The following is a 21,226-nucleotide window of genomic DNA, read 5'->3' as shown; positions in this document are numbered from 1 at the left end:
GCGCCCGATGTTGCAATACACGCAACCACTAGGTCAGTGAAAAAATGTGCACCATTCGGGCCGAAGTGCGCAGTTACTAGACCTGAAGAGCACGGCTGGCTCGTGCGGAGCCGGGGGGCAGGTGTTGCAGGTCGGATGTTGTAACTGCTGCGGTTGGCCGACGCTCGCCAGTCAGACCTGCGGCGGGTGGCAGGTGGCGGGTGGCGAGCGGCGGGCGGCGGGCGGCGGGCGGCGGGCGGCGGGCGCGGCCGGAGAGAGGGTGGGAGGCGCGGCACCGGCCCAGGCGGCGCCGATGGCCGAACACCTCGACAGGGGCCGCCCGCCGCGGCGGGCACGGCGCACCGCGCCTGACCAGGCGACGTGTGCGGAGCGTCTGCCCTCGTATTGGCGCCAGCTGCGGTACCGGGCTTGGCATAAGCCTGACCTCGAATAACAGCCGCAGATGTTACATACATTAATAACCTTCGCAATGTAAGCATTGGACGCTTAAAGGTCGATTGAGTATAAATAACTAGCCTACCAAGTACCGAAAATAGAGCGCAAAGTACAGGCCAGTAGCGATTTTCCGCATTTTCGCCCTGCGATTGTTTGAACACACGGCTGCAGTCAGAGGCGTAGTCAAAGGGAAGCCCGAGGGCCCGCCCCCGCCCCCCTAGACCCGGATTTTTTGTGCTTCACCATAGATGGCTTCCGACAGAATGTAAAAATCGGCGTGATGCGTACCCTTCTGAGTCCCCACCGAGTTCTGGGTCCCCCCTCGCATGTCCCTTGGGTCCCTCCCTGGGTCCCTCCCTTAAAATGTCAAAGCTGCGCCACCGGCCACAGCCCAGTACCTGGAAGCAGGAATTTCATGCGGGAATGCCATCATGCCAACACCAATATCATACAATAATGATCATCGCACGTGGATGGGATATCTATTGCGGGGAGCGAGGGGCCGCATCAATTGCGACAGGAGAGGATCAGGACGCCCAGGGACTCCTCGCATCATCAACGATCATTTTGAAATGGGCAGCGCAGGAACCTGCATTCCAGCTCGCGCACAAAGGTCGCACCTCTGTGAGGAAACCGTAAACCAAGGCCCCTGCCTCCTTGTTGCGGCGGGGCCTCCTGCCGCGCTCGCTGACCAGCTGGCCCAACTAGTTCCATGTTCTGTGCGAAAGCATCACTGGTATTTTGAGCGTTGAGAACCTGACGCCGTTGGGTCGGAGGCCACCACTCCTGTCCCGAGCTTCCCACACTGATCTGCAGCCGTCGCGGAACCTGACGTTGTCGCCTGTGTGCGCGCGTGCGGCATCAAACAGCAATGTCGCGTTTGGGGAAAACACTCGAAAAGGCCTCGCGCCGCGACTGCCGTAAACGAAACCTCTGTGAAAGCGCCGGACTCGCCTATATTTCGGTATCAGCTGGCCTGATCCACTAGGTGGACATGGTGTCTAAACGTTTAGATTACCCGTGTTACAGACCTCAGTGCAGAACATCTCTTCATACGCGGATGGTTCATGCATGCACGCGAATTTGTCCACTGTTTTTTTCTCGCAAAGTGTACGCAAGACACATCACTTGCTTTGGGGAAAGGAACGAAGGCGGAGAATCACCAATTTTCCAACGAGTAAGCCCCAAGGAGTTGGCACCCGCCGGACGTGGGGCGGCTACACCTTAAGGAATGAAAACTCGCAGTCTCTCACTTCGGCGTGTTCCGTGTATTTTGTGTAAACTCATCTATAACGTATGACAAGAAATGTTGCGTTAAACATGGCCGCCAGCGTCGTGACGAAGCACAAAACGAGAGAACGGACCGCAAACGAGGGAAAGGAAACGCGTAAAGCGACTGGCGCCCGCCAATAAACGTCTAAAATGACCCTGGGCCAGCGCTGGCTGCCCGAGTACCGCCCCGTGGCGGACGGCGTGCAGAGAACGCCATTGTACTCTGAAGAGAGGGAGAGCAGCGGTGGAGACTTACGTCGCTACCCAGATACCGTCGGTCGCACTCTATCGCGGCGGCTGCGGCGGCGGCGGCGGCGAGCGGACGACTACGCACACTGCGGCAGGCTGCCGCCCACATCACATGAAGCCCCGTCAGGCTGAACCGGCGCCACACACGTCCCATATTGCCAATAAACGATTAACAGCAGACACTAAGCATCACAGTACTTGACATATCGATAACTGCGCACTGGCGGCGCCGGTGCGTCTCTGCGAGGCCGGCGCGGCGCGCGCACGCGCCGGGGCCAGCGCCGGCGCGTCCCGACCACGCCGCGGCCGACTAGTTGAGGTGGAACCCCTTCTCCTGGGTAGCGGCCAGTAGGCGGTCGCGCATGATCTGCTCGCTGCTGTAGTCGGGCAGCTTCAGGTAGTGCACGCACGTGTTGACGCTGGGGAAGCTGCCGTCGCCGGCGTCCACCTTCTTGACGACCGTCAGTCGGGGGTAGAGGTTGGCCAGGCCGCCAGGCGGCAGCGACGAGCAGCCCGTGGCGAACTGCAGGAACCGCTTCCGCTCCGGGCCAGACATCTTCTCTAGGATGCTGACGAACCGCAAAAAGCCCGGACTGCGGCAGCACAAGGATCACGGTCAGGACAGCCCGCGCACACGCTGGCGACCGTCCCACCGCCAGCCGCCAGTCAGCCCGCCGACCGCCACTCCAGTCCAGCAGCACGGGACGCGTATCCTGGTCTGCGTGTGAACGTCCGCACGCTTACACGCAGTGAGATGTCAGTGAGTGGGTTCGAAGTTTCGTCTCGTGAGACAAAGCCAAAGGGTGCTCCCGCCCCTATCTCAGCGACCAACAGCACGCCACAAAACACAAAACAGAAAAGTGAGCAGCGGCAACAAGCACAAACACGTGGAGGAAAAATGCACGGGCTGCTGGACAAGCCGACACGAATCATTAGCTAATCCACTAGCAGTGTCGAACGTTAAAACCCGTGTTAAGTTGCTGAGTGAACCGCAGAGTTAAGTGTGTGATGTAGTTAACTTGTGTAAAAGTGTAGCAACATGTGAATAATGAATCGCTGCGTAACTTGTGAATGCTGAAAACTTTTTCACATCATACTTAACACCGATATTACTGCAGTATTTGAAAATCACATCATGGGCAGTAAGATATCGACAAACGCGACGGTACAAATTAGCGCACCACCCGACACCGACTCTTGCCACAGTGCACGGGTGCCGACAGGCGCGGGCTGGCGGCGACGACGCACCCCCAGCGAGCGGAGGCGCACCACACACCTGTCCCGAGAGTAGCCGAGCTTGGGCTCTGTGTAGCTGAGAAGGTCGTCGCGGGTCCACGCCGGTGCCTGGTCGCCACACAGCATCAGCTTGGTCTCGTCCGGGCTGAACGGCCGCAGTCTGCGGCGGCGGGGTGGCCGCAGGGTCAGCGGACAGGGGACGCACGGCTCGCCGCGTACACGCGGGACACACACACACATGCGGGCCGCGCAGAGCATACGCCGCACCGCGCCACCCCCACAGGCCAGACAGCCTCTCGCTGAGCGGGCGCCAACAGCCGGCAGCCGTTCCTGCCCACCACCGGTCGGCCAGGGCAGCTTCAGTAAAACCCTGACGCCTCACGGAGTCGACGGTGTCAGGCGAAAGAGAAACGTCGCTACTGAGAACATGTCTCCTCCAAGCCCGTCCACAGTGTCAACAGTTTACAAAACCGGTCAGATCAGCCTGCATGGTCCTATCATCAATATCCCCTCCCAGTACACATTTGTTTACCATCTGCTGAAGGTCCTCGGGTAGCCAATGACTGGGTTCATCCACCATGTGTTCCTGAACATCGATCCGTTCTTTCAAAAGCTTAGGTTGAATGGAATCCAAGTTCACTCACAATGCGTGCCTATGCATTTGCAAACGTAGGCATACTGTGACTATTTAGCAGATGATATTCTCGTTTTGGTTGGCTGTTCTCTCGACCTTAGGTGCATCCTTTTTCAACTGGTGACCTATTTTGTCTGTCATACTTAAGCCCTGAAAGCATGCCTACCCTAAGCCTCTAACCTTGAAGCTCCTGAGGCGACCACCATCCTCAGACCGCAGAACGCCACTCCGTCAGCAAAACCAAACAATCTAGACTACTCGGCAAATCCAAACAAGGCCAAAACAGACACACAAACAGACATAACCTCAGCGAGACGACCGGCCCGGGGCGCTGCGAGGCACCGTCTCACCTGGCCATGGCGAACACGCGGTCGAAGCCGGCCTTGAAGGCGTCCAGCTGGCGCGCCAGGCCGCGGCGCAGGTAGAAGTCGGCCATCAGCTCGACGTACTCGTCGACCGTCTGCTCGGTGACGTCCTGGTGCTCGCCGCCGGGCCGCAGCTCGCAGCTGACGTAGCCCAGCGAGCGCGACGGCGACGGGAACGTCATGGTGAGCGCCAGGTCCTCCAGCCGAGAGGAGCCGTCCACCTGCCGGCCGCGGCCCCGTCAGTCGAGGCGGCAGCAGCGCGCGCGGCACACCCCGCCCGCCTAGCCCAGCCGCAGCCCAGCCGCCACGACTGGCGCGCGCGTGACGTGGGCACGAGGCGCGGCCCAGAGCGAGCCGGTGGGGCCAGTGACGAAGGCAAGGGCAGCGCACAGCCACAGACAGCTCCAAAAACGTCCTGCGCCAGCTACCTAGTGCCCCGATGTCAAACGGTATTCCACGAAGGAGCGTCGACAAAAACAAGAAACAAAAACAACAAAAACAAAAACAACACAAACAGACCTATCGATTCGAGCCAACCCAACACAGAGGATTACCCGTAACGATAATTGGGTGTGTAATATTAGTATGCTATTTGAGTAGCCCGCCTTGCATCATTCCTGCCAACCAGTCGCCAGCGCGTCGGTCGACCCACGGCCGGTTGCAGCTGCCTCGCCATCAGTACGCCGCGAGTGAGCGCGGGGTCGGTCGGCCCACGGCCGGCTGCAGCTGCCTCGCCATCAGTACGCCGCGAGTGAGCGCGGGGTCGGTCGGCCCACGGCCGGCTGCAGCTGCCTCGCCATCAGTACGCCGCGAGTGAGCGCGGCGCTGGCTGGCGGACGACTCACCGTCAGGTTGGCCAGCTGTCGGCGGCGCGCCTCCTCCGACAGCTGCGGATCCTGCAGGATGTGCTGCCGCCGCGAGGCCAGCTGGCGCAGCTGCTGCAGCACGCGCGCCCGCGCCGGGTCGATGACGGCCAGGTCGTCGAGCGTGAGCACGTCCTGGTACCAGGCGGGCGCCGTCGCCGCCGCCATCTTGGGCGGGTCCAGCTCCAGCTCCTTCTCGCTCTCCATCGAGACGAACGACGAGGTCATCAGGTCGTCCTCGCTGGCCGGCGAGCTGGAGCGGCCGACGCCGTCCATCCTTCAGGGCGGGAACGAGTCAGGCCTGGTGCCACCCGCCACACGGAAGACGGCCGGCGGCTGGCCGCCAGACGGCTGCCGAGAGGCGCCATCTCGCGGGCACGACAAAGCAGGGAGTGTGCTCCCTCAACATCAGCTCATCCCTGGCTGATATTCAGACACCAAGACTGACGCAAGGCGATGTGGAGAAGCGCGAAGCCGCCATGTTAAACCCTCAGCGTGCCTCTGAACACCACCCCGAGTGAGCGCACGCCATCGGGGATGGACTGCCCGCGACGACACCCGCCCCGGCCGCCCGACAGGCCTCAGCCGGCTTATCCCCGAACGGAGCCTACCTGCTGTGCTCCTCGGCTACGTTGGCCGACGAGATGAGCTTGAGGAAGGGCCGGGAAAGTGGCAGGTCCACCAGCCGCGCGTCCTGCAGCACCTTGGCCAGCAGGATGCCCAGGAAGTGGAACATGGTGACGGCGCGGTCACACTGTTCAGAGTCCTGCAACACGCCCGGCGACGGCTCAGACACATGCCCCTCGCGCATGCCACACAGTCGGCTGCCCGCACCGCCGCGCTCGGGCGACGTCCCCAAAACAGAGGGGCGATGTGGCGATTCCATACCACACAGACATCGCGACAACGCGCCAGCAGTGCTGAACGTGCCAGGCCCTGCGCCCGGCCCAGGCAGGGTTGGGGTCGGGGCCGGGGTCTCAGGGTCGGCGTCTCAGGATCACGATCAGGGTCGGGGTCGGGGTCGAGGTCGGGGTCGGGGTCGGGGGCTGACTGACCTGCGGCAACGGCGCTGGGAACAGACCCCCGGGCCGCAGCACGTAGTAGTCGGCCGGCCGGTCGCCTGGCGCCGCCGCCTCGACCTCGGCCGAGAGCAGCGGCTGGTCGTCGCACAGCCACATGCACAGGTCGCGCCGCTGCAGCTCGGCAGCCACCAGCGCGTAAAACTCCAGCGTCGGCCCCAGGCCGGTGCCCTCCTCGCCCTCGAACTCCATCTGGCGGCAGCGGCGGCGGCGTAACACCACGCCGGACGGCCATCAAACCGTACGGAGGCAGGCGTACAGTCCGGTGAACAGCCCGGTAAACACGGCCACACAGGAGCGGGACTCGCCACCGAAGCAGGCGTACAGCCCGGTGAACAGCCCGGTAAACACGGCCACACAGGAGCGGGACTCGCCACCGAGGCAGGCGTACAGCCCGGTTAACAGCCCGATAAACACGGCCACACAGGAGTGGGACTCGCCACCGAGGCAGGCGTACAGCCCGGTGAACAGCCCGGTAAACACGGCCACACAGGAGCGGGACTCGCCACCGAGGCAGGCGCACAGCCCGGTAAACACGGCCACACAGGAGCAGGACTCGCCACCGAGGCAGGCGTACAGCCCGGTGAACAGCCCGGTAAACACGGCCACACAGGAGCGGGACTCGCCACCGAGGCAGGCGTACAGCCCGGTTAACAGCCCGGTAAACACGGCCACACAGGAGCAGGACTCGCCACCGAGGCAGGCGTACAGTCCGGTTAACAGCCCGGTAAACACGGCCACACAGAAGCGGGACTCGCCACGGAGGCAGACGCTGATTCCATTCACAGCAAGCCCCCGAAACTCGATACGGACTTGGGAATACGTGGTTGCAGATGAAACCGACCACGATCGGATGAAGCAGATAGTGGCCATCAGCTTTAGGTTGACTCGAGACGGCTCTCAGTGACGTCCGACACCAGCTGGTGGCCGGCTCTCAGTGAGATCCGACACCAGGCGGTGGCCGGCTCTCAGTGAGGTTCGACACCAGCCGGTGGCCGGCTCTCTGTGAGATCCGACACCAGGCGGTGGCCGGCTCTGTGAGATCCGACACCAGCCGGTGGCCGGCTCTCAGTGAGATCCGACACCAGCCGGTGGCCGGCTCTCAGTGAGATCCGACACCAGGCGGTGGCCGGCTCTCAGTGAGGTCCAACACCAGCCGGCGCCGGCTCTCTCCTCTCAGAGCGGTCCGACACCAGGCGGTGGCCACTCACCTCCAGGATGCCCTCTCGCTCGGCGTGGAAGTCCATGACCTGGACGGCCCAGTCGAGCAGGTCGGGGCCGCGCGGGACGCGCACCCGCTCATGGCGCAGCCGGCCCACGCGGAACTCGTGACCGTCGTCGCGGCGCAGAGCGGCCGGGCCGCGCGTGCGCTCCATGGCCAGCTCGCGCTGCGTCTGCAGCCACACGATCGACCTGCGCGCCACAGGCCAGCGAGGCAAGGCGTCAACAGCGCATAGACTGGCACACTGGACAAACGCCAAACACACAGACACGGCGCACGGAGACGGGGGGAGGACCACCTGCATCCGCTAAAGACGCCGGTGTCGACCGGCATCTGAAGTGAGACTCTAGAGCCAGCTGCGGCGGCGGCACGCCACACACACCCATCTCGCGGAAGGGCGCTAAATGCGCCGGCGCCGAGCGCTGGTGCTCGCCGTCGGGGACGCGCCCGTGCCAACGGTCCTGATGAGCCGGCCGTCGGCGCTCGCGCCTGTGACCGCACCTGGACGTGCCGAAGGCAGTGCAGTTGAAGAACATCTGGCGCGTCTCGAACGGAAACAGCATGGGACATTGTCCCTGCAGGCTGTGCGACCAGTCCGGCAGCGCCTGGCAGGCGAGCACCAGCGGGTCCTGGATCTGCTGGCAGAGCTTGTTCGTCAGCTTGCGGCTGACGAACGTCTCCCAGGGGATGTCGAGCGGCGGCTCGTCGTCGGTGTCCTGCTGGCGCGGCCGGCTCTCGCCCACCAGGTGGTACAGCCGCCGCAGCAGGTGCACCACATCGTCCACGGTGCACGGCGAGCCCTCGCTCAGCCGCTGCTGCAGCGAGCTCTTGCGCTCGGCGGCCGGGTCGGCGCGCCGCTCGTCGTCGCGCCGCTCGCGGTACACGATCGTGTAGACGAGCTCCCAGAGCCGGCGCAGCTTCTCCTGCTTGCTGCCCAGCTGGGAGCGCTGCACCAGCCGCTGGACGGCGCTGAACAGCGTGGCGTCGGGCGAGTCAAGCGGAACCTCGACGTCCGGCACGCCCGGCACGCCGGGGCCGCGCAGCATCAGCCGCAGCCGCGGCTCCGACGACGGCTCGTCGCCCGGCTCGCCCAGCCGCCGCGTCTGGCTGCCTGGCGGCGGCACCTGGCGACACCCGAGGCACAAGCGTCAGGCACCGCCGCGGCAGGATGAACACGCCGGCCGGGAAACGCACGTGACGTCACCACATCGGAAGCACGGTGCCGGCCCGGCGTCGCCATCACCGGCATGCACGTGCGCTTCGCGAACCTTCGTTTTCGCTTCGCTTCTCACCCCACCGACATTCACGGCCCACTGAGCCCGCAGAGAACATGCCGGCCGGCCGGCGGCCGCGCCGCGGCTCCGCACCCGCCCGCCGGCCGTCCGCCCCGCTCACCTGAATGTCCTGCGTCTGGGCCACGTTGGTGCGGCCCGGCCGCGGGTCGAAGGCGGGAATGAGCGCCGGACACTGGCGCTTCAGCACGGTGTCGTCGTCCCAGGCGTGGCGGCGGCCAGGCCGCGGGTCGAACGGCTCCTCCTCGCCGCCGCCGCCACCACCGGCCGGCCCGCCGCCACCCTCGTACTCGTCATCGTCGTCGTTCTCGTCGGCCAGCTCGTCGTCGTCGGTGAGCTCCGCCAGCAGCGTGGTGTGTCGGCACGACTCGAGGAAGTCCTCCAGCGATACCTGCCGAGCACAGGACGCGGTCACCATTCGCTCAGTGGGATGCGCTACCCGGACTAAGCGTCCATAAACGGGCAGCAATTCACGGACAATGCAGGCTGTGGTAATGGAGAATACATGCCCATAGTCCCCACTAGGATTGTTCGTATCTTGCAAACTTCTCATTCCAGTGTGTGCATCACCACATATCAGGCGAACGACCATAAAACAGCTTGGGAGCGATTGCAGAAGTGCGAAGTTCACCGGGCACGTGAACATGACAAGCATTCCACAACCAAAACAGTAAAATGCACACTCGCATACACTTGTCCACAATGCTTCGAAAAACTGAAGAGCAATTGGAATACAAAAAAAAAAAAATGGAATAAGAAAACAGAAAGACCTTAAAGACCTTAGAAAGACAGAAAACAGAAAACAGAAAACGCGAAGCTCTTGAGCTTCGCGTCCAACTGTGACAACTACGCCAAGGCGACCGTTCGGGAGTTGTGCTGCGCGGGCGCGCTGTAGCTGCCGCCGCCAGAGCGCAGCGTTCGTTCTCACCTGCTCGCTGTCGGACGAGTTGGACGTGAGCGACATGGTGAGGCCCTGCGTGAGCGCGCTGGTGGCCGTGTTGGTCACCAGCGTGTTGCCCGACGACAGGCTGGGGAAGGACTGTGCTGTCGACATGAAACTCCCTGCGGGCGAGGCCAGACCAGGCGTCAGCGGCACCACCGCCAGCACACGGCGCGCACCCTCCCTCCCCTCACGACTGCACGCGGGCCGCTCGCTGGGCTGCCATGCGCAAACAACCACCAGTCTGGCCGGAGCGGCGCGCTCCAATACCACTTCAGTTGGGGTGACATAGTCGGGTGAGACTGGTGTAGTTTTGCCACCGTATTACCGACGTTACGTTCGTAACCAGGTGTCCAACTAAGCCCAACCCCCTCAAACAATATCTCAGTTACCAGGTCACCCAGCGTATCCCACAAGTGGCGGTGGCGGCCGGGCAGCGGGGCGCTTACTGTGCAGCGGGATGCTTACCAGACAGCGGGGCACTCACCGAGCAGCTGGACATATAGCGGGTAGCGGGGCGTTCACCGACAGCGGGGCACCCAGCTCACCGGACAGCGGGGCACTCACCGGGCAACGGGGCACTCACCGGGCATAGGGACACTCACCTGGCAGCGGGGCATTGAGCGCCAGGCGAGCCAGGCTGCTCATGCTGGTGGTGTTTGGCGCCCGCAAGAACGGGCCGCAGCCGGCGCCGGCGGGCGTGGTGACGGCCGTCGGCGCCGGGTACGCGCCGGCGGTGGCGCGCGACGAGCCGGCGCCGCTCGTGCCCGAGGCGCGCCGCCGCACCATCGCCGAGAACATCTCCAGCAGGCCGGCAGACTCGTCGTTCAGGTTCGGCGTGCTAACAGACATCGACGAGCGCTGGTTGTTGGGCTCGGAGGCCGTGACGGCGGCAGCGGCGACAGCGGCAGCGGCAGCGGTGGTGGTGGTGGTGATGGTGGTGGCGGCAGCGGCGGCAGCGGCGGCAGCGGCGGCGGCAGCGGCGGCGGCGGCGGCAGCAGCAGCGGTAGAGGCGGCCGGCGGCGGCGGGGGTGGCGGCGGTGGCGGTGGCGGCGGCGGTGGCGGTGGCGGCGGCGGCTGGGTGGCCAGTGCCGCTTGGCACGGGAAGAACGGCGCCGCCGAGGTGGCCGGCGGTGTGTCGGACGCGCTGTCCTCGCCGCCCGACAGCCAGTCGGAGCTCTCCAGGATGGCGTCCATCTGCGGCACGAGGCGTCACGTCACGCCCTGTCACGCGCCACTGGCAACTGCTGTCGACAGTGGAGTGGCGCCAGGACGGCATCACACACACGAGACCCGAAAACGCTCCTCACTCATCAGCACCTGGACGAACACCCAGCACCCGTCAGAATAACTGACGCATTAATGTTTGAACACCGCGGGACTGTCTCGCACAGCACGGCCTGCACGAGTACCAGCTTTACTCCTCGCACTCCCGCTCACCTTGTTTCCGAACACCACCCGAGAGAGGACGGAGTCCGTCGTCTGGTCCAGCGACGACATGGCCTCGGCGTTGGCCAGCGTCAGCACGTTCTCCGCCACCGCCTCGGCCGCCTGCTGCGGGACGGAGCAGAGCAATTTCAGGGGCCGGCAAACACGTCCTCAGTGACGAGAATCACTGGTGGCTCATACAGTCGACCACACGCATGACCTCGACGATCCAAAAACGCATGGCCGCGTAATACATTCCGAGCAAGTTGACCACAGCCATCTGGACCCCCAATACACCACCCGTGTGAGCTTTTCTGAGCTATTGGTAGATGTCCCACGCCAATGAGTGACATCTTCACCGCGGCGCACCGGCCGTGCGAAGCCGTCTCCGGCGGCGGCACCGGCGCAGCTTGGTTCGGCGGTCGCCGCGCGGCTGGCCTACCTTGGCGGCCAGGTTGTCGGCCGAGGCGGCCTGCTCGGTGGAGGCCACCGAGTGCCGGTCGTCGGTGGCCTCGGGCAGTGACGGCGTCGAGGACGACTTGCGGCTGGTGAGCACCGACTGGCGCGGCTTGGCGGTCGACGTCGACGGCGGCGCGCCCGACGACGGCGGCGCCGACCCGGCTGACGGAGAGGTCACCTGGGAGCAGCGCCAGCGACGCTGACAGGCGGGCGCCGACACCCGAGACCGGCCACGGTCACACGGAGGACGAGTCCAGCCCCGGCACGGGGGCACACGAGCCGGCACACAACCACGCATGGGACGCCCGCCCACACATCCAGTCATGCTGGCTGGGTTCCGGTCGCACAGACAGGACCACCACCCAGACGCCGGGTCGAGGCCGAATGTAGCGGGCGGGCGGCTGACGCCAAACATCATCGTACGCCAGCATCGACAAGGAGCACGCCGACAGTTTCCTGTCGAGTGGGCCCACACAGTGCCGGACGCCGGCACCCTCCGGCCGGCGGAGCACGCGGCAGAATCCCGCATCGCCAGACCCACCTTGACGACGGCGGCAGAGGTGGCCGTGGCGCTGCCGGACTTGGCGGCCGCCCGTACGCCCGTGTTCGACTCCGGGTCGTAGCCGGGCGCCAGGCATAGGTCGAACTTGCCCTCAGCGCCCATGCGGTACGAGTTGCTGCCGCCGTTGTCCCAGGTCACGTCGATCCAGCCTGCGGCACGCCGGCGGACCGATCAGCTGAGGTTGGCGGGGCCCGTTCGCGCCAGAAACGCGCTGAAGACTCAGCTGTGCACCACGGCTACACTTGGGTAGAAGAGCTGGACAGAAGCCGACCAGCCCAATGAAAGATCGGGTTGTTCACCAAAACGTCACAATCCACGTGACGGCGAGCCTCGCAAGGAGGGCCAACAGTACACCACCGCTCCTTCGGGGAGCGTCGGGTGACGGCTCGATGCGCGCCCGGCGCCTGTCGTCGGTCCTCTACGGAGCCGGGGGTGCCCCCGCCGGCCCGAGCCTGGGCACGGCTTTGCGCCGCTCACCGTTGTGCAGCTCAGACATGCTGGTGCCGACGCCCGGCGGGATACCGTCCTGGTCCCGCCACTTCCAGTCGACGCCACGCACCACGCGCGCGCCCGGCACCATGTACTTGAGCTGGTTCTTGATCTGCGGTGAAGGGACCGGGCAGCGGGTGGTGAGCGGACGCCCGCAGTCGGCGGCGACCCGTGGCCAGACTAGCCGCTCTCGCAGGACACATTCCAGCCCAGTAAACCGTGCCGACAACGGTGACCTCGCTCAGAACGAGTCCGAAAGCTTTTGATCATCCCAACGAATGCAAACGCAGAGCCTATCTAAACTGTCTCTACCGCCGACCATCACTGCACGCTGGCAGTCCATTCGCTCTTGCTCTTGACAGCGACCGACACTCTTCGCCGCCAACATAGCCGCCTACGCCAACCAACACAGCTGCACATTCCCGCCCCACACATGCATGACAAACGAACCGCTCTGGCCCCGACCCCGCAGCAGCGTGCGCGGGTTCCTGCGGCGCGGCGTCGCGCCCGACCCCGCGTGGGCGGAGGCGGCGGCGGCTCACCTGGCGCCTTTGTCGGCGCAGCGACGCTTCCGCCTCGCGCGCCGCCTTGCCCAGGTCGCTGCAGACGCCCGTCACCGTGCCGTACACTTCCAGCCCGGAGAGGCTGAGGTAGTGAGTCTGTCCGGACGCGTTGCGGCCCGTCTGCTGGATGCGCACGTGACGCCAGCCCTGGCGGGGAGCGGCCCGGTCAGGGGAGACGCGCCGGCCGAGACGAGCGCGTCCCGGCAGACGGCGAACAGCACGGGCAGGCACGCCGGACGGCCACATCGGGACGCAGCGTAGAGATGCGGCATGTGGTGCCCGAGCGAGACCGAGCAGCTGGCAAACCAGCCGGAGCGCCATCTCCTCAGAAACAGGCCGTACTTCAGCAACAGCTAGATGCCTCTGCAGTAGCGCCTGTCTATAGATACGTCAGCAAATGTCACCCCTCACAGGCATTTGGCTGCATCCGAGGACCTCCTCCACCGTCGGCCGGGACGCCCGCCGCCCGGCTGGACACACCTGTGTCCGCCGGCGGTGACGCCCGCCGCCCGGCTGGACACACCTGGGTCCGCCGGACCGCCCGTCTGCTCACCTGAGTCTCGTCGGTGGGCGCCAGCAGCGGCCACGAGGCCGTGCTGCCCGGCTCGTTCAGCGACGTGTCCTCGATGTGCATGTACAGCGTGGTCCACGACAGTCCGTCCTTGGACACCTGGCGACGGCAGCAGTCACTGCGTCACCAGCCGGTGCGCGCGACACAGCGCGTGCGGGCACGCACGAGATGCGCTTCACCAACTCCAGAGCGTTTGCAGCCCAGCTTAAGAGCACGCCACCACTGTCACCACTCTCCAAACGACATCACGTCAAGGGAAGTCTTAACACAGCTAATGGCATGCAGCACTCCCCCCCCCCTCCCCCCCCCCCCCCCCCCGCCGAGCCCGGGCCGTGGCGCGCTCCCACCGTCCGCCGGCGCGCGGCGCGCGACGCCCACTCCCCCGTCTCACCTGGAAGACCCAGTTGCGGAGCGCGCTGCGGCCGTAGCCGCGCGCGTGCCGCAGCGTGTAGCAGGTGGGGATGACCCAGAGGCCGAGGTCGACGGCCAGCCAGGCGCGCTTGTCGTCGTTGGTGTGGCAGTTGAGTGGCGTCGGGTCGCGTGACAGCACGTCCTCCAGCCGGCCGTACGGCAGGTTACGGCCCTCCGACGACGTCACCACCACCAGGCCGTACTGGCACGGGTTTACCCACTCGTAGGCCGTCCTGCGGCGGCGGCGGACGCTCGATAAGAGGGAGGAGGCGGCGGCGGCCGCGTCAATGCCATCTCCGCTCACATTCGCTGTGAGAACGTCACGAGCCTTGGGTTCACTGGACATATGCAAGGCATAGGGTCTCAAATCAACCACTGCCGGCAAGCAGCACCTGCCGTCACCAGACGTGATGACCTTGCATCGCGCACCACCAGCATGTCATTCCGCAAATCACAAACTCCGCCCGACACCGGATATGGCTTTCCGCCAACTGCCGAGCCTGACCCAAGCTTCGGCGGCGGTCTGTCGTCAGCCACTCACTTGGCGTTGGTGCCCACCCAGTAGATGATGCCGTTCTCATCGAAGTCAGACTGGTGCGTGAACACGATGCTCGGGCTCTCGCGAATGCGCTTGACGAAGGTGAAGGTGGACCGGTCGTGGTCGTACCACTGCTTGGCCACCTGGCAAGGTCGGCGGGCGGTCAGACTACGGCGAGCTCCGGCGGCGCCGCGGGCAGGCCCCGGCCGGACCACCGTACCGCGCCTGAAGCCGGCCCTCCGGCCGACACCGCACTGACGACACTCAGGTAGCGACTGCACAGCCGTAACGACACCCGCGACCCATCGACATAACGCGACACGACACATGTGGCCCATCGACATAACACGACATGGCGACACCCGTGGTCCATCGACATAACACGACATAGCGACACCCGTGGTCCATCGACATGGCACGACATGGCGACACCCGTGGTCCATCGACATGGCACGACAAGGTGACACCCGTGGTCCATCGACATGGCACGACAAGGCGACACCCGTGGTCCATCGACAGGCCCAGCGCAGAAACCAGTCCAGACACAAGGGCCATGCAAACACATCCGGTACATAACGTGCGTGGACCACCAGAAAACCTAGCGTCCGCATCCATGGTACTTTGGGGTGATAGGACGGATAACAGAGATGTTAACGACGGAGCAGGCCACAGGGCACGGCAGGACCACGGGGGAGTAGGACGCACCTCTTCAGATCGGCCCAGCACCGTACCTGTTTGAGGAGGTAACGCTCGAGCTGGCGGACGGTGACCAGCGGCTCCATCTTGAGGGTGCGGCCGGTGCAGTCGATCAGGCCGGAGTCGCTGGCTGCCCGCTCCAAGCGGAACCGCATCCGCAGCTGCAACACCTGCCGCGGGGGCGCGCCCAGCCGCTCAGGTCGCGGACGGGTGGCACGTCGCAGCGGCATTCCAGGGGCATTCGATGGGCGAGGAGACGGGTCTCGAGCGGCACAATGCCCAAGGCACGACTCACACGTCTGACGATCGATTACACTAAAAGAGACGCGTACATTGTCACTGGTCAGGGCAGTGTCCATCGGACAAAGATTACGATTCGAACGTCACATCCGTTGTCGGCAGCGAGGACGGCTGCTGGCCCGCGGCAGCGCCCGCCGTTCCCTGCCGACACCCTCCCCATCACCCAGCGGAGCGGCCGGCCCAGCTCGGCGCCGGACCCGGGCCGCGCCCGCTCACCTGGAGTCCGCTGACGGTGCCCGTCGAGTCGTAGTTGTAAACCTGCAGCTTCTCGATCGACTCGAGCACGGAGACCAGCTTGCGCACCAGCGACACGCCCGGGTGCTCCTGCGACGCCCCAGCCGCCTCCTGGCGGACAGCAAGAGAAACGGCGTCAGACGCCAACCCCGCCGGCCGTTCAGACCCGCTCCCAGCACCGACTCACCACGATCAGCGGGCTGGCATCGCGACCGAGACCAGACCGGCAAGAGGCCGTCCGCCGCCGGCCGTTCAGACCCGCCCGCAGCACCGACTCATCACGATCAGCGGGCTGGCATCGCGATCGGCACCAGACCGGCAAGAGGCCGTCCGCCGCCGGCCGTTCAGACCCGCCCCCAGCACCGACTCATCACGATTAGCGGGCTGGCATCGCGATTGGCACCAGACCGGCAAGAGGTCGTCCGCCGCCGCCCATCGGCCAGCGGGCGGCGTCGCCGTCGCCACCGCCTCACCTGGAAGCACTGCTTGAAGAGTCGCTGTCGTTGCTTGAGCAGCCGGTTGGCGCGCCGGCTGGTGCGGTCGGGCGAGCTGAGCAGCCGCAGCAGCGCCTGCAGCAGGCCTGACGAGTGCAGCTCGTACGCCGAGACGGCCCGCTCGTCCGACAGCAGCGTGATCAGGTCGCCGAGCGCGGCGCGCAGGATCGGACGCCACTCGTCGGTGCTGTCGGCGGTGGACGCGGTCAGCGGCGGCGCACGCGGCCCGCCACGGATTGGCGCAAAATCCGGCACCGGTCACCGGTCACCAGAGGCCGTACGCCGACCCCCTCCCCCCTCCCCACGCATACACACCTCAGGCAACAGACCGACACACACGCGGCTGGGTGCAAACGCACACGCATTCGCCGATCCCGACTCGCAATCGCCACGATCTGGGCAGCATCTGGGAGCGCCGGGCAATGACATCCCAGGCTATCGCTCAGCGCGACTGATGACACGACGAGACAGGCTGACGCCGGCTCCGCGTCGGCCCGGCGCGAGCGAGCGGGGCGCGGCGGCCGCCCGCCTGTCCGGCGCGTCCCCACACCCACCGGTCAACAGCCGCCAGCTGTTTGTGGCAGGCGCGCTCGATCTGCGCCACGATCGTGCCCAGCTTGGCGACCACGCCGCGAGGCTGGGACTGCGCAATCTTGAAGTACTTCTCGTAGATCTCGCGCGCCTGGGAGCGCACCTGTAGGCATCGGACCCAAAGTCGAGTCAGGTCAGGTCAAGTCAGGCCAGAGCGATCACAGTCAATACGAGGCCCAACGTATGGAGACGACAGAGAACGAAGATTCCGTCGCAACTGCTCTCTGCCTCTCTCTGCTCAGCAAAAATTACTTATTGTGCGGAGATGATTCCAACTGATTTTGCACAGCAACGGCCCGACACCAGCACACCGTCCCCACCTCCGGCTGGCAGTGTTTGCCGCCCGCCTGCCCCCACCCAGCGCCACGCCGCCCCAGACAAGCTGACCTTCTGTTTGACGGCCTCGACCTTGGAGCGGAAGCGCTTGCCCTTTTTGCCGGCCCAGCCGGCCGACAGCTCGGGCCCGAGCGACGTCTCGGCCGTGAAGGTGTGCTTGGTGCCGCGGTTCGACTTGAACAGGAAGCCGGGCAGGTCCTCTCGCAGCGTGGTCGTTTGCTGGCGAGCCAGGCCACACGGCGTCAGCTGGCGACCGGCTCGACACGGCTCGGCTCGGCACGGCACGGCACGGCACGACACGGCACGGCATGCAGGTCAGCGGCCCGGCAGGGGGAGAGAGCGGTCAGAATAGTGCAACTTGTCACACGCCCCACGACCCAGGCACATCATTCGATGATTGAGCCGGTTACGGACGATGACGGAACAATGAATGGCCCGGTGGGCAACAGTCGCGCATCATCTGAACCTCAGAGGTATGAGCCGACAGCGGGCCAGACCACACTCAAGGCTCAACGCGACCACGTTCAAGGTTCTTAAACTAGTCCCTAGATGGCAGCCCAAACGTAACCAAATCGCTTGGCTAGAAAAAGCTTCCGACCACTAAATTCATCCGGATAATGGTCCCACGCGTCGCGGCCAACGAGAGGCGGCACACAATGGAGGAATTGTGATCGAGTATGTTTAACATGCGGACATAATTGTCCACCTAATGACGCCCAAGCTATGAAAACTAGCACACACTCTGTTCTGTCGGATGACCATGACGAAAAATCGCGACGCCCCGCGCTCGTGCCTTAAACTAATGAGTAAGGAAATTAACGAGCCCTGGTGACGCTTGGCTCTGCTGAGATCACTCTAGCTTCAATTTTTAACGGGGTACAGGTCGTCCCACGGGCGGGCAGCCTACTTCGCTGCCTGCCTAGGTGATTGCGATCTGCCCTACTAGGCGGCAATGGGGAAAATACGGGACAACGAGCCGGGGACCTGCGCGTGTGGCAGCCGCCCCGCCTCTCCTCTAGCTGATGGATACGGTCAGAAATCAAACCCCAGCGCGGCCATACGAGAGAATCGGACCGCGGCCCGGAGACGGGTCGGCCGCCACGCACCAGGCAGGAGCTCCCTCCCACCTGCTGTCCGTCGTTGTTGTTGATCGCCAGCTCGCCGTCGCGCCGGCAGCTGAGAGACCAGTTGCCGACCACGAGCCGCGCGGCCGACGGCTGGCTGAGTACCGGCTGCGACGCCGACTGGGGCCGCACCGAGGCGCGCGCCCGCTGCAGCTTCTCCAGGAACTCGCCGCGGTTCTCCGAGCTGTCCGAGCCGCCCTCCGGGCTGCCAGAGCTGTACATCGTGGCCAGCTTGCCGTCCAGGATGAACCTGACGGGGCGGGCGTGCCCATCAGCGCAGCGAACACGCCGACACCATCTGAACCTGAACCAGAGCCAAGCCTGAGCCCAAGCCTGAACCTGAACCTGAGCCTGAGCCTGAGCCTGAGCCTGAGCCTGAACCTGAGCCTGAGCTTCAGGCTGTGCCACAGACTCCTGAACCCGTCCCGGGGGCCGGTCACACACCTGAACCAGCCGTTGCTGCCGTTGCTGAGCTCCAGGGCGGCGGCGTCTGACCAGATGTAGAGGCAGTCGCGGCCACGGCAGATGCACCAGTCGCGCCACTGGTACGCCTTGCCGGGCAGTATTTCGCGCGCGTCCTGCTCCGGCTGCGGCTGGTCACAGGACTCCTCCGGCTGGACGACACAGGCGTCACACGTCACACCACCGTCACGGACGTTCACGGCGACGCTCCGTACCGCTGAGCACCGCTCCTCTGGCTAGACTCCGCAGTCAAATATGGGGCGCGCTTACTATCTAACCATCGCAATGCACTTGGGAGCCGCGGGCGATCTAGGCTACGCCACAACGCTGCCTGTGCCGGCATGACCGCCCGTTCGTCGATGGCTTTTGCCCGTCTCTCACACACTGGCCCAGGGCACATCGTCCCGTCCAACATATGGCCCAGGCGGGCCAACGCTCGCAGACCTGGGACGCTGTGCGCCGCGCCACCCCCGCCCACCGGCCGCAGCCGGGTGGGAGCTACTCACCAGTCTGTCGGCGCACGCTCCGAGCGACTGCGGGCTGGCCGGGCGCGGCTCGCCCTCCTCCTGCGCGCCCGCCATCTGGCCCACTTTCGTGAACAGGCCCAGCCGGGCGAAGTGCTCGAGGAAGGTGTCAGCGCCCTTGCGTAGCACGTCTTCGGTGATTTGGAGCGCCACCGCGTGGCCTTCCTCGTCGTCCTGCGCAGACACCGGGCTCCGGTCACGCGCACGGCACGCGCAACTTCAGGAGTTCATTGTGGGTAGCCAACGAACGAACCAGTACGCGGACGGAACAACAAACCATGCTACATTCGTCCACGTACCGATGCTCGTCTGACATGCTTGTTGCCCTTGTAGCGGCAACATCGTTGTTCGCCATCTGGTTTGTCAGTGACGCGCTGCCAGCCGAGCAAGACAGCCGTCCCCACAGCACTGACACGATACGAGAGCCGCCGAACCACAACGGAGCTTTTCACGTTCTGCATTTTGTGCCGGAGGCAACGGCGAGTGAAACGGATGGTACAACAGCCGGTAAGACCCACACATGGCCGGTCAGCGTCGCCTTGGGATCGAGGCGATACCGACCCTCCACGTGCCGTTCCGGCGCCATCGTATTTCCCGTCGGGACAACGCTCAGTGGCGCACAGCCATCCACTGGTGCATCCCGACAGCGCCCCGCCTGGGTCAGATGACAGCACCTTGCAGATCACGAGTGAGGTCCTCCTCCTGAACACTCACCTCCGCGTCTAACACGACATCGAGTACTTCAACAATATTGCCGGCCAGGTCGCCCTGGCACGTCTCCATTAGCAGACTAGGCGATATGAAATACAGCATCTTGCGCAGCAGGTTCAGTGACGACTTCCTGTAACAGCGAAGGGCGGCAGGGTCAGCCTCTGCTTCCCGCCAGTATGCGCGGAGCCCGCATAACGCACCCCAGTGCAGCGGCGGCAACTGGGCAGGGTTCAGCAGACGGCTGTCACGGCCACGGGCGTCTGGAGCTGTTGACGGTCAGAATAGCAGGCGAGTGGGAGCCCCGACACCACACTGGCGGGTCCGATGGCTCTGGGACGGGTCTTCCAGCGATCTAGATCCACTGACGCCTTCCACGGAGCCGTCGACACGGCAACAAGAGCCGGTGCAGGGCAGAGACGGCGCCCAGTCAGTGCCCACACATGGCTTGTGAACTGACCACGCCAGATTGTAACAGTTTATCCAGTACGACTCAGGGCGACCCTAGTGCTTGTGCACTCGAGATCGCGTTCCGCCAGAGGACGACCTGAGCCCTAATACTCTGATCTGATTTGTCTACGTTCACTAAGCCACAGGGTGTGTCTGGTTCATGCGAGCCTCTTTTGCTTATTGCGTTTTGTCTTTGTGCGCCTCGTATAACAGAATGCCTAAAAGAACTGATTGTGCAGCGCGGCATGATGCTGCTGACAACTGCTGCCAGCCGTTGATGATCAGTGTGCTACCTGCGGTCACATCTGGCCATGATGCCGAGTCAGCTGCCTGCCGCTGGTGGCCGTGGTGGGCCAGTTACCTGACGCTGGTGACCATGGTGTCCCGGAAGGTGCGGCAGAACATGGGCAGCAGCAGACGAAGATAGAGCGGCGCCATTGCAGGGTCACCGCGCGGCTCCTCGCAGCGCGCCGCCTCGCCGGCCGGGCCGGGCCCCGCCGGCACCGGCTCGGCACCGCTGCCGCTGCCGCCGACACCGGCAGGACGTCGCTCCTTGTCGGCCGGCAGCATCCACTCGCCGGGCGACTGCAGGATAGCGGCCACCTGGCGGGCAGATCGGCAACTGAGCACGTCCTGAGATGCGGCCGCCCCAAGCGTGGTACATCTCAGCAGTCACGGACTCAGGCCGCCACCGCGACG

At 64.7% G+C, this 21,226-nt stretch overlaps 1 protein-coding gene and 1 non-coding gene across 2 annotated transcripts in view; one reads left to right on the top strand and one right to left on the bottom strand.

Moving 5' to 3' along the window:
• Positions 1-1,682: 1,682 nt before the first annotated feature.
• Ufd4 (ubiquitin fusion-degradation 4-like) overlaps positions 1,683-21,226 on the bottom strand; it is a gene marked incomplete in the record, with an annotated part of 37,217 nt that continues 17,673 nt past the window's right edge. Inside the window, 30 exon segments of the mRNA XM_037231726.1 lie at positions 1,683-2,549; positions 3,233-3,352; positions 4,177-4,412; positions 5,037-5,331; positions 5,666-5,820; positions 6,110-6,325; positions 7,345-7,546; positions 7,857-8,479; positions 8,751-9,038; positions 9,576-9,709; positions 10,193-10,541; positions 10,617-10,784; positions 11,028-11,141; positions 11,458-11,652; positions 12,016-12,185; positions 12,514-12,637; positions 13,068-13,235; positions 13,642-13,758; positions 14,051-14,303; positions 14,612-14,751; positions 15,340-15,474; positions 15,821-15,949; positions 16,312-16,519; positions 16,887-17,026; positions 17,311-17,478; positions 18,387-18,633; positions 18,828-18,997; positions 19,352-19,543; positions 20,084-20,210; positions 20,889-21,130. Of these exon segments, the coding sequence (XP_037087621.1) occupies positions 2,267-2,549; positions 3,233-3,352; positions 4,177-4,412; positions 5,037-5,331; positions 5,666-5,820; positions 6,110-6,325; positions 7,345-7,546; positions 7,857-8,479; positions 8,751-9,038; positions 9,576-9,709; positions 10,193-10,541; positions 10,617-10,784; positions 11,028-11,141; positions 11,458-11,652; positions 12,016-12,185; positions 12,514-12,637; positions 13,068-13,235; positions 13,642-13,758; positions 14,051-14,303; positions 14,612-14,751; positions 15,340-15,474; positions 15,821-15,949; positions 16,312-16,519; positions 16,887-17,026; positions 17,311-17,478; positions 18,387-18,633; positions 18,828-18,997; positions 19,352-19,543; positions 20,084-20,210; positions 20,889-21,130 (6,108 nt within the window).
• Positions 18,049-18,200, top strand: LOC119113467 (U12 minor spliceosomal RNA). The gene has a single exon (XR_005095915.1). It is a non-coding gene; the product is annotated as a U12 minor spliceosomal RNA (small nuclear RNA).

This window comes from Pollicipes pollicipes, unplaced genomic scaffold (genome assembly GCF_011947565.3).
Source record: "Pollicipes pollicipes isolate AB1234 unplaced genomic scaffold, Ppol_2.1 Scaffold_2555;HRSCAF=2994_pilon_pilon_pilon, whole genome shotgun sequence".
NCBI classification, from domain to species: Eukaryota; Metazoa; Arthropoda; class Thecostraca; order Pollicipedomorpha; family Pollicipedidae; genus Pollicipes; species Pollicipes pollicipes.
The sequence above is the reverse complement of the archived record's forward strand: the minus strand, read 5'-3'. Positions and strand labels throughout refer to the sequence as shown.